Below are 12,445 nucleotides of genomic sequence, written 5' to 3'. Positions count from 1 at the left end.
GCAGAAATTAAGGATGCTCTAGCTGCTTCATACAGTGCAATCATTTGTAGGAAAGAGACACCCCAAAAATGCTTACACAGGTCGTATGGTTGCGCAGTTTGATGATTTATTGCCTGAGTCGTATCAGGAACATTTTGCAAAGCAGACAAAACAATCTTCCTTGGATAGTTATTTTTTAAAGAGGCCTTTAGTACTAAGCAAAAAAGATCCAAATGATACGGAAAAACAGAAACTTGAAAGTGGTGAAGAAATTAAAATTTTGTAAAAAACCTAAAGTATAAAAAAGTAAAAAAAAAATGTAAATCAGAAAAAAGGAAAAAAAAGAAATTTAATTTCAAGTTTTTTGTAAAGTCAAGTGTTAATGTTTTCTGCCACACACACACACACACACACACACACACACACACACACACACACACACATATATATATATATATATATATATATATATATATATATATATATATATATATATATATTATATATATATATATATATATATATATTAGTTAAAATAAGTAGCTGAGAACAAAATACGTAATGGTCTAAATTTAACGTTTGCATCACAGCTACACTGGCAGAATGAGTCATCTTCACTGGATTACCATAGCTACCACACCAGTACTGTAAAGTCTTGCATTTTGAAAAGTCTCCCTCTCTCCAACTACTACAAGTATAGACCATATGAACTAAAAGTTTGTAAATTTTGAAAGAATAGTAAATTTTCCTTTGCCCTACATCAAAAATTTCATTTCCATACTAAATGTACAAAATATTCACCAAATGAACAAAATATGTAGCATATTAATGCTTTTTATGAAAAATGGGATTATAGATATATTATGAGCAGTGGAATCTAAATATCCAACAAATCACTTGCAGTATTCCTGTTTTAAAAGTTATGAAAAATATCTATTTCTGAAATAAACTAGACCTTGAAAAAACAGAATTCATCATGAGAAGGTAAGTTTAATCAAAAGGTTTTCAACATGTATACCATATTACCAAATTTTATACAACTCACCTGGTCAATTTCTTCATATATATTACTTTCTTCTGATACTGGTGAGTTATATTCATTTGACTGCTGTCTGTCAAGGGGTGGGCTGTAATAACTTTCAGGAACTTGTCTACCATTCCTGTCCTCATGAGATTCTGTATGTCCAGGTTTGCTGGGAAGGGGGGTCTGATTATGGAGAGAGTTCATCTCCTGACCCATAGAGTAGCGTGGAGGTGGTTGTTGTTCATTTCGAGGATAGCCAGTGTTCTGGGGAGGTCTCGATGGTGCTGAGGCAATGGTAGGAAAGAGGTCCTCATAACGTGGAGGACGCTCCGGCAAAGGTGGTGTGGGAGCAGCACGAGGGAGAGTAGATGGCCTTGGTGGTGCAAGAGGATTTCCTTGTGCTGGAAGGGGAACTGCCGTACTGATTGATGATGGAAGTGCTGTCACCACTCCCACTCTATTCTCAGGTCCTTGGACGTGTCTGAGGCAAGAGGCTCTCACAAATCCTTTGTTATCTGTTAGATTGAGATAATAATCAATTTACCTGTACTCTGCAGTATAAAAATTGATAACAGACTTTAAATAATCCATGGCTTTGTTCTCTTCTTTTAATTTCTTTTAAATCTTGGAATTTTCCATTCATCAGTAAACCTTATGGAGAAAGAAAGTGACGGAGTGCCAAGAAATTGACACATAATAATGTACACACCTATTGACCTATTTGAAGTTATACTAAGTTAGGAAAAAAGTATCTTAACTTCTTACTAAAGTACGATACTTACCCAAAATGACAATTTCTTGCACTCTTTAGTACAACTGATCATAAATAATTAATTCTCACAATAAATGATATTTACTTCAAGTTCTTATCCAGAACAAGAGTGAACAATTCTAATGGAATGTAACACAGCTCTGTTAAGCTTATTTTGATTATTCAATGTTATACAACATAAAACATCAAGTAAGGAAAAATAACTTACCACCATCATCCACAAACCACCGATCTGACTTGCCCAGGGGATCTTTGTTTTTCAGCAAGGCAACATGGTCACCTGGATAAAGAGTAAGCTCCATAACTTCTCCCGGTGTGTGCACTTCAGCAACCACATAAATGACATCTGCAGGGTACTTGCTAAGGACTTTTCTTTTAGTACCCTAGGAAAATTTTTTTAAATATCAATGACCATTGTAAAAAAACCATTCTAACATAAAGCAAATAGTACCTAAAACACTTAATAAAACTTCCTATAGAATAATCCTTATTATTATCAGAAAGTTCATCCAGACCATAGAGACAAAAACTTTACATTGCAATCAGCCTGAACTTATTATTCATGTTTAAAATAATTCTTATAATAAATTATCAATATTCCACAACATAATCACTGGGGAAATATCTGAAAATCTAAAAACAAAATTTTCTCAGGGATGTGGTACTGGAAGTACATACTATATACAAATGAGTCAAAAGGATGTGGCCTATTTACTTTATTTTGCAAAATTACAATTACAGCTCATATATTACATATTGTAAAAGATAAGAACTAAAATCAGCAACAATACCCCACGTATATATTGTATTACGAAACATTTTTGTAAACACAAGCAGCAATAAGAACTTAGCTGAACGTTTCCATAACATAAAAAAGCTAATTGAATCAACCATACTGAATTTTGAAATAACAAGATATATCACATTAGCAAATTCAGTTGGGAAGTATTATACTATGTCCTTTCAAAATTTGTCTGAAATTATCAAACACCTAGCAACATTTTACAAATTTATAATCAAATGTAGATCAGGAATTTGTTCCTTGATGAATAGCATTATACTATAATTATTCCCATCTCCAAACCAAGAAAAGACCTAAGTAATGTGAACAGTTGTTGACCAATTTCACTAACAAGTTGCTTATACAAGCTGCTAGAGAAAATGGTTAATGAAGAACTAATATAGTACATAGTAAAAATAAGATACTGAAGTATATTAATTTCTTATCACAGAACAATAGATCTGTTACAGAGTCCCTATTCCAAATGGAAGATCATATCTATATGTGATTTCAATGCAAACAAAATAACAAAAGCTATTTTTTTATATGCAAGGTCTATGATAACACAAGGATATATTCAACCTAAAAAATTTACAAAAGTAAATGGTCACTTGCAAAATTTCACAAAAACACTTTCTGACAGATCACACTGAGTACAAATTCATGATATACATTCAAAGAAGTGTTTTTAGTATCACCCTTTTTAATAATAGAAATTAGATTTTGTATATATTTACCCAGTAATTATGTTGCTTAGAGTTTCAACTCAATGGCAGCCTAAATTAAAATTTCATGGGTAGTGCTTTGATGGCTCGGTGTAGTATACAGTGCCGTCCCCCAACGACAATACTAGGAATGACTTAGCTAATCACTTCATTCTGTTTTATGCATAATTTCCATCAGAGGGGAGGTGGGTGGGCTCTGATGATATAATGACTGGGTAACTATATACAAAATCTAATTGTATAATATAAATATCATTTTTGTATATGTGACCCACCCAGTAATTATATTGCTGATTCCACATTGAATGGAGGTGGGAACATGGGCATATTCTACTCCAAAGCATTAAATCATGTAATGAATTTAAAATAGAAAAGTTGCTAGCATTGAAAAAAAAAATGCTTGTTGTTCCTACTATGGTAGGAATAGCCTAAAAAAACAGCAATGGCCAAATTTCAGGCAAGGATGGTCTCAGCCACAGAAAACTAAATTTTAAAAAGGACTCTTTTCTGTATGGTTTATATATCCTTAAATAGGTTGAATGGGAACCCTATATGTACTACATTATACTAGAAACATTAACCTAAAGCCATATAAAACAGTAGCTTTGGTTAACTAAACAAATTAGTTCATAAAAGATTAGTCTAAATGGTATGACAATTTGAATTCAAATTTCACATAGCCAGTGCAAAAGGACTAATATAGACATATAAGGCTGTCAAAACTACTAACTCAAGGGCTTTAAGTTAACAAAGATTTCTAATAGAATTTATTACAAATATGGAAACCAAATGAGGAAATACAGAGGTGTCCCTCATTAACCAACTAATACTAACTAGCTTCTAATAACAACTTGCTTTATATCACTACAGGGTCACCATTATGCAGGACCCTCAGTTCAAGTGTTCTGTAGCAAATTGCTTGGTTTACTTTTTGTCAGGGGGCATGGTCTGTACCACTTGCCATGAGCATAGTCTTTGTAAAAAACAAGGAAAATCTGCTTGGTCTCCAGATATGTACGAAACTTGTAGTATGCTACTGACTGCAAGTTTTAAGGACGAAACACCTCATTTTAAACGGTCCCAGTGAGTCCTACAGTTCAGTAGGGGTAAGGAAGAAGGAGATTATATCTTTCCAGCAGAACTCCAACAGCAGATATTTAAACCTTTCTTAAAAGAAGATTAATGTTTGGGCCAAAACTCAATAACATCAGTCCCAAGTACTTTGCAGGTTAAATTTGCGAAGGAAGTTGAGGAATCTTTACATGGGGGTGACATTCTTATTAAGGAAATATGGGGTGGGCATTGCCCCTGAAATGGCCCTGCTGAACCAAAAGGGATCAAAGACACAAATTTCAGCTAGCCAAGGGAGAAACCTTCTAGAAGGAATTCTATCCCCCACACAGCTATCGATGCTGAAGAGGATCTTTCTCCCAAAAGGGATACTAGGATCCATCTAACTCCGACTGAAATAACTACGTACTACTACTTCTTTGGAGATGTACTGTAATTTACCCAGGACTGCTGCCCCTTGGTTAAGAGGCAGTTACAGTTCAGTTGTTGATGCTCGGTCAAATTGTGCAAGCTTCCTTTTTTAGGGATACGCATTTGCAGCATTTGATCAATTCGGTAAGGAAATTAAGAATAACATCAAAGATGTCTTTGCCACAGAACAGCAATATATAAGGGACATGATGCATGACTCCAAAAAGGAATTAAGTCAGTCAAGGACAATTCAAAGTGTAAAAGTACTGCATCATTTAACTCAAAAGTGAGAGGGACACAAATGCTGTCCAAACAAGGTCTAATGTTGGAATTTGGACTGGAAATAACTAAATGGTCAGTTTGGAATACAACACTTCAGATCAAAACATGATAGTCATCCAAGATGATACTAATAATCCTTGGTGAGATGCCTCAATGAGCATTAAAAGCTATAGAAGAAAACCTTTACAAGTTTGAAAAAATCTCTATTTCCCTTTTTTTAATAAGACCCAAGGTTCTCACTAAGTAGCCCCAACCTTCTGTCCCTTCACTTTCAAAATTATTAATCTTGTAATGACAGATTTTCAGAATTTTGTAGTGACTAAAAGACCAGAGACAATGGTAGAATTAAAACCATTTGCCACAGTCATCCCAGTTTTGGAAAATTCCACGAAGGAATAGGCAACGCTACAACTCCCTTCTGAAGAGAAAAAGCCCCTATATATATGGATACAAACAATTCAGGACCCCTGTGAGAAAAATCTGCAATGCAAAATCCTCAGAATTTCATACAAGGATCCACCTCTTTAGTATTATAACCTTTACCACATTGCTGGAAGTCACCACCGAAGGGCTTCCAAAAGGTTTCAGAACAATTTTTGTTGTTGTGGCCAAAATCCTTAAGAGAACCCTATGGCAAGTACTCTCTGACTTTTTTGAGTGGCACATAAAAGTGCAAATGGAAACACTGGAGGGCTCCAACAAGTCACTTCCCAATGTAACTTCTTTATTACATAATAACTCCTTCTGTAAAGACATGTTTGAGGAGTCAGTTGTGGTTAAAAACTTAACCAGCAAGCCCACCAACAGAATTGTACAGGTTACTCTCTTTTGGGGGAAAAAATAAAAAGAGGGTGGGGGATTTCAGGAAACAAAAACCCAAAACTTCCCTTTACCCAACTCAAAAAAGGCTGGCAAATAATAAAAAAATCCTGTAAGTCTTCAGTTAATCCAAAAGTTTTCTTCAAAGACAGGTAGGTGGTCAAAAGAGACAACTTACAAAGGGACAACAAGAAAAGTTGCAAGTGCTAGCCCTTCTGTATAAAAGGCGAGAAACAATAGAATTTAAGGACTCATAGCAAAGTGTTGGAGGAAGTTGCATGGCGACCTCAGTGAGAAAATGCCTACAACAAGCACTGCTGTTAGTGAATTTAAGGCCAGCAGAGGCTGGTTTGAAACATAAAAAAAAAACGAATGGGCATACATAATGTGCCTACTCCAGGGATTAAGGACATGCTTGCAAAGTGGAACGATGTAAAAAATTTGTGAATTAGCATCCTAAAAAAAAAGTTGTAATCCGTATTTCCAACGTTTAATGACAATGCCGTATTTACCTTCATGAAAATTTTAAAGAAACGCCAAAAACAAAAGTCTCTGAACAGTTTTGTTGTGAAACAGGGGTCCAGTAACTTTCAAGCTGGTCCTAGTGCAAAGTAAAAAACAAAGTGGGGAAGTAACCTCAGATAGTGCCAGTAAAAAACAGAGAGAAGTAACACTAGATAGGTCCTTGATACCTGAAGTCCTTCTGGAGGGAGATTCCCCTTCCAAACAATAATCTCTCCTCCTCCCTCTCCCCTCCTCTCCATCTTCTATAAGCGAACTATTGTTTTCCATACAGGCAGTCCCCAGTTATCGGCGGACTCGGTTATTGGCGATCTGGTTTTATGGGGCTTGTCTAGCGCCATAAAATTAGTGATTTATGGTGCCATAACAGGCAGAGTTTCAGTTATTGGAGCCATAAAGGCGCTTATGGCATAAGGATGCTTATGGCACCTTATTGGCGCCTAACCGGGAGCCATAAGCGCCATTATGCTGCCATAAATTGCAGAGTTTCGGTTGATAGCGGTTTTTGCTTATTGGCACACCCCTGGAGAACGGAACCTTCACCGATAACTGGGGACTGCTTGTAAAGGTAAAAGTAATGTTAAATGTTCATTTATTCATTTCCTTAGTCATTTATATTTCTTTCTTGTTCTTTTCTGTATGTAAAACTGTGTTTATTCCCTATAAAATGTATTTCTTGTTAATATTTTTGGATTCTGGAACACATTAACTGTATCTACATTATTCCTTAAGGGAATTACTGTTTCGGTTTTTGTACATTTCAGATTTCGTGGGAGGTTCTGGAACAGATTATGTACTAAAACTGAGGTCCCACTGTATATGTTCAAGTTACAGTTTGAATGAATTTTGTGAGAGAAGTGATCAGATCATTTCCATGGGCCATAAATTACTTCTGACAACTCTTACACAGCCAATCTAGTAGCTCAGTAGAAGAGGGAGGGATATCAGTTTGACGAGAAGTCATGGGAGAATGCACTGCCGTTCCCGAAACCAGGACGTCTCGTAAACATTTTACAATATATGGGCAATCCTTGCCTATTGGCAGCATCAGTTAGTGGTGTTCTTGTTTTTTGTTAACCAGATTTTCACCAACAGTAAGCAATTTTCGGCATCAGTAGGCAGCTTACTGATCTCGGTAAGCAGTTTATCAGTACCGATAACCGGTTTATTGCCGGTTATTAGTACTGATAATTATTACCATAATTATCAGGAATTTGCAGTTGGCGGTGATAGGCCGGGGAATTAACCAGGGACTGCCTGTACTCAGAATTTGTTCCAGATTTTAGTTATTATCATTATGATACTGTGTGAGCTATAATTATAATTTTACAAAATAAAAATTTTTTTTAGAAGAAAATAACACTTTTATAACTTGGTAAAATTAGCATATATTTAGCTGAACAGTGAGGGTTAATGAACAGCTCACATGATCCACTTTTGTGTGAATGTCCAAAATATAATCATCAGTGAATATACCAATGTTTGGTGACAAATCAAATAGAGAAATTTTGTCAGAATCTCAATCATTTTCAAATACCCCAAATATAAAATTCTCAAAAAACTGTAATTTAATCAATAAAATCTACACCAAATTGTTAACAAAAACAAATCCTTTGTGTCAGCTCTGAAAGCACAAAATAAATCAGCTCAATGGTCTGGTTAAACTACTTAATAATAATATACAGAAAAGATCACCCAGATTATTAATGCTACTGTTCTGAAATACAACCATAAAATGAATATTGATAATACTGTATAGCATACAAAATGACAAACACGCCACTCACTTATTCTGTATAACAATAAAAATCAAAATTTTATGTTCCTTTGTTTAAATTGACTAGATTCATTGTCTAATCTTCAATCATTATAATATATAAGTAGTAATATTTCTGCATAGATAGTAACCAGGTACCTACCTCTGCAGCATTATTTTTAACATTATCAAGAGATTTCCTTCCACGAGACTTGGTTCTAGGTAAGGACCGCTGAAGAGATTCAGCAGGAATAAAACTAAGATGACGAAACTCTCCGACTTGCTGTAAATATTTAACACGAAACTGCGAAAGCATTTCTTCCTCACCACAGTACAAGAGCCCAGGTACCTAAAGGAATTTGTCAAGAATTTAGACATAGTTAACTATAAAAGTGAGGGAATTAAAATACAGTGTGCTGTATTTCTCATCTAATAGGTAGCTACAAGTGGTAAAAGACACAACTAACAATTTATCATGCAGATTACCATTACATACTGTAACTATACAATATTACATACTGTAACTATACAATATAACGTAACATGTATCAATATTTTAATTTTTTATCTGCATTACAATGGTAATCTATGGCAAATTAAATTCATGTTTAAACTTGTGATTATACTATCCAGATCTGGAACAGCCTTTCTCACTACTGACCCTTATAGTGTAAGTGTAAGCACAATTAAGTTACTGTGGTCATAACTTCAGGACAACATTTCAATGTTCATGGAGTTGGGACTTTCCTGTCTCGACTATCTCTTATATTACCATCCTTTCTGACAATACGGATACATTAATAAAGTATCCATTAAATAACAGTACATAACAAGAAAATAATAACTAACATTTGAATACAATATTTTTACTTTGTTATAATTAGCAAACAATACTAAACAATATAAATAAATACATACGTACGTATATAGTTCACAGGCTACATCACACTACAAGGTTAAAAAAAATGTATTACATAGTCACCAACTAAAAGTGGCCCCCCAGATAATCCAGCAAACATAACATGGTAGAATAGATATTTAAAACAATTAAAAGAATTTTACAGAATGGAGAAGATTCTGAGCACCCACAACTACCCAAATACTATGCATTTTCAACCTAAAATAATGATATATTTATAAAAAGAAATCATACTATAACCTCCTTTTATAAAAAAAATAAATTAATAAATAAAAAAAAAAAAAACCACTGTGAAGAAATAACGTAATCTAAAACTTATGGTCTACACCAATCACTTTAAGATTGCCACTGTATGGTACCATAAAGGAAATTTATAGTACAAACACTGAATGGCAAAAAGCATTTTCTGCTTCGGGTTGGTGTCCAACTTAATTTCCTGCTTATAAATCATCAGCTGAAAACCCGGGGCTGATTTGAAAGACTATAAACCCAAGAGGGCTCCAAAGGGAAATCAGCCTGCACAGAGAGACAAGTTACATGAAAAGGTTTTGAATAAATCAATATGAGGGAATAACTACCAATAAACTTGAATTTAGGAGATGTCAGCACTGTGACTGAATTGGCTCAAATTAAAAACCTTTAGGTGAGCTCTTTGAGTACCTAAATATCTGATACAATAGTTTAATTACAATAACAATGTAATAAAGACATACACCAAGTGACTAGAAGTACTTAATTTTATCCTTACAGTTCAAGGGCTTAAGTACAACTATCCTTTAAGTTGACTCGCATTCAAAAGATGTGGCATTTAATTTCACATTTTCCTGAGTATGATATGTGATACATCACTGAGGTGATGAAAAGTGTATATTGTATAGTTACATATCCCAATTAAAAATGCTGGCCATTGGAAGAACAATGTTAAACTGTACTTAAAACAGGCTAACATTTAATTTGGTTTTCCACCTGCTGCAATACTTTTAATTCTGCAACCCAAGAGTTGTTACACTTGGAGGGATAAGAACTGGGTGCTCATGATGAAAAATAACATGCTTGTATCACCAAAAAAATTTTAATTGTGCTAATTTCAAAACAAACAAGTAATTTTATTGCTGGATATTTTCACTAATGAGAAGGGTCCTAAGAGAGGGTTGGTGGATTATTGAAAAATTACTATCTGGTACAATGTTTGCTTTACAGACTATTGGGTTGGTTTTGGACTATGTTTGAACCTCCAACAACCTGCCAATGGCAAGAAAAGCTACCCTAACACATACTCCTGCTTATATCTAACATACCCAGGAAATGTGTGTCCTGTGAAGAAGCTTGGAAAGGCTAAAGCCATGAGGTACCTTACCACTATGGCTTACATAAATGCAAATGCAGATACAGTATACTGTACATGGTTACCAAGAGCATGTTGTACTTGGGAGTGTTGCACCCAAATTGGATGGTGTCAGTGTGAAGAATTATGGCATTGATCACACACTACATAGTCACCACTAAGTTTCACTTGAGAAGTCATTACTAAAATACAGTCAGTAAAGGCAAACCATCTATTGTCAAGCAAAAAAAGTTTAAACTCTGAACTAGTGAGCGTACTCCTACTGTGGAATTGTCCTCAACTTGCCCTTTATTTTTTAGATATACTCTCCTGCAAATATTTTTTTATCACACATGCAAAGAAGGCCATTGCTTTGTCACTCATACTGGAACATATGTTTACCTAAGAACAAAAGATTGTATTGAGAGAGAGAGAGAGAGAGAGAGAGAGAGAGAGAGAGAGAGAGAGAGAGAGAGAGAGAGAGAGAGAGAGAGAGAGAGTGGTTGATTAAATTATATTAACTGGTTAACAAAATTTAGCATAAAAATATCACACGGCGCAAGTAAAGAAAATATACTGCAAGAAAAAATATATCAACACCTGAGCACCAATAACTGTTTTTCAACACAACAAATGAATAGTAGAGTTACCAAGGAGGTACAACCTCAACACACTATCACCAACTTATCACTTGTTACTCGTTCTAGCGGTGAATAAAGACTGATGTAAGTGAACCCTGCAGAGTCATGATCTGCTGAAAGCATCCTGATGCTGCAACAAGATGATGGCCCAATTTCTCTTTTCATGGCTTTGACACATCACTACTTCTGCATACCACTTAGCTTGCACTAAAAAACTCCTGTTTATCCTTTGTATGTTTGTTGAACATAAAATACATGAAAAGTTCACATTACAACCAACAAATAGCCAGAACTGGCAACATCTCAAATCAAGAACAGAAAAGAAAAAAATGAGCCTTTCAACTCTTATCTTTTATGCTAACACACTAAAAGTAATCTGAAACACCAACCATTTGCTTCTTTGTAAAGTCTTATTTTTCCTTTCTTTGTTCATTTCAATACTTCTTTTAATACTTAATCTACTTATTATTCTAAGCAATTACATTCTAAATCACATTTGAATCTTCACTCAAAGGTAAAATTCCCTCCCAGTAATAAATTCATCTAATTCAAATGCAAATTAGCTATATACCAGTAAAAAAAATGTCACACAATACCCCCATTAAAACATTAATTCTATAGCAAGAAAATACAAACAAAACCCTCAACAGAGAAGGTATTGACCTTCAAAGGGAATTAACCTTCACCCAAGGCTAGGGAATCCATTCCTTTTCGGGACATTAATTCCCACTCGACCTGCCAGTGAAGGCACACTCAAGTGTCCTGAGCTGAACTAGAGCTTTACAGTGCACTTAACTCACACTTCAAGAGAGATTGCGTATTTTCTGTTGATTCTACATGTCATACAGGTACCATTCATAAACTGTGATGTTATTTGTAATTTTTGTTATATCAAAGGACCTTAATCCATTTAAGTAAATAAGAAAAAGTTTAACTACAGAAAAATATGCAAATACACATATGAGGGAAAATTTTGTGATATATTTGAGTGGTATTTTGACACAACATAAAAGGTCTGTGATTCTTCTGCAAATGAATTAACAAATAAAACAAGTGAGTAAATGAATATGAAATATATATATATATCTATATATATATATCTATATATTATATATAATATATATAATATATAATAAATATGAATGCAATGCAATTTCATTTATAGAAGAAAAATAAATTCTTTGATTTGGTCGGAGCTCATGATTATAAATTCTATATAAATACATTTTGTATGTGTGTGTATATATATATATATATATATATATATATATATATATATATATATATATTATTATAAATTCTATATAAATACATTTTGTATGTGTGTGTGTGTGTGTATATGTATATATATATATATATATATATATATATATATATATATATATATATATATATATATATATATATATATATATATAT

The 12,445-nt window shown here is 34.0% G+C and overlaps 1 protein-coding gene across 4 annotated transcripts in view; it reads right to left on the bottom strand.

Moving 5' to 3' along the window:
* The window catches only part of LOC135222616 (dynamin-binding protein-like), a 334,340-nt gene that overhangs the window by 36,906 nt on the left and 284,989 nt on the right, over window positions 1–12,445 (bottom strand). For all 4 annotated transcript variants that reach the window (XM_064260713.1, XM_064260714.1, XM_064260712.1 and 1 more), the window contains 3 exons: window positions 8,306–8,491; window positions 1,984–2,158; window positions 1,025–1,518 (listed from right to left, as the gene is read on the bottom strand). In XM_064260713.1, coding sequence (XP_064116783.1) covers window positions 1,025–1,518; window positions 1,984–2,158; window positions 8,306–8,491 — 855 coding nt within the window. The remainder of the gene's footprint in view (window positions 1–1,024; window positions 1,519–1,983; window positions 2,159–8,305; window positions 8,492–12,445) is intronic.

This window comes from Macrobrachium nipponense, chromosome 8, assembly GCF_015104395.2.
Source record: "Macrobrachium nipponense isolate FS-2020 chromosome 8, ASM1510439v2, whole genome shotgun sequence".
Classification (NCBI taxonomy): domain Eukaryota; kingdom Metazoa; phylum Arthropoda; class Malacostraca; order Decapoda; family Palaemonidae; genus Macrobrachium; species Macrobrachium nipponense.
The sequence above is the reverse complement of the archived record's forward strand: the minus strand, read 5'-3'. Positions and strand labels throughout refer to the sequence as shown.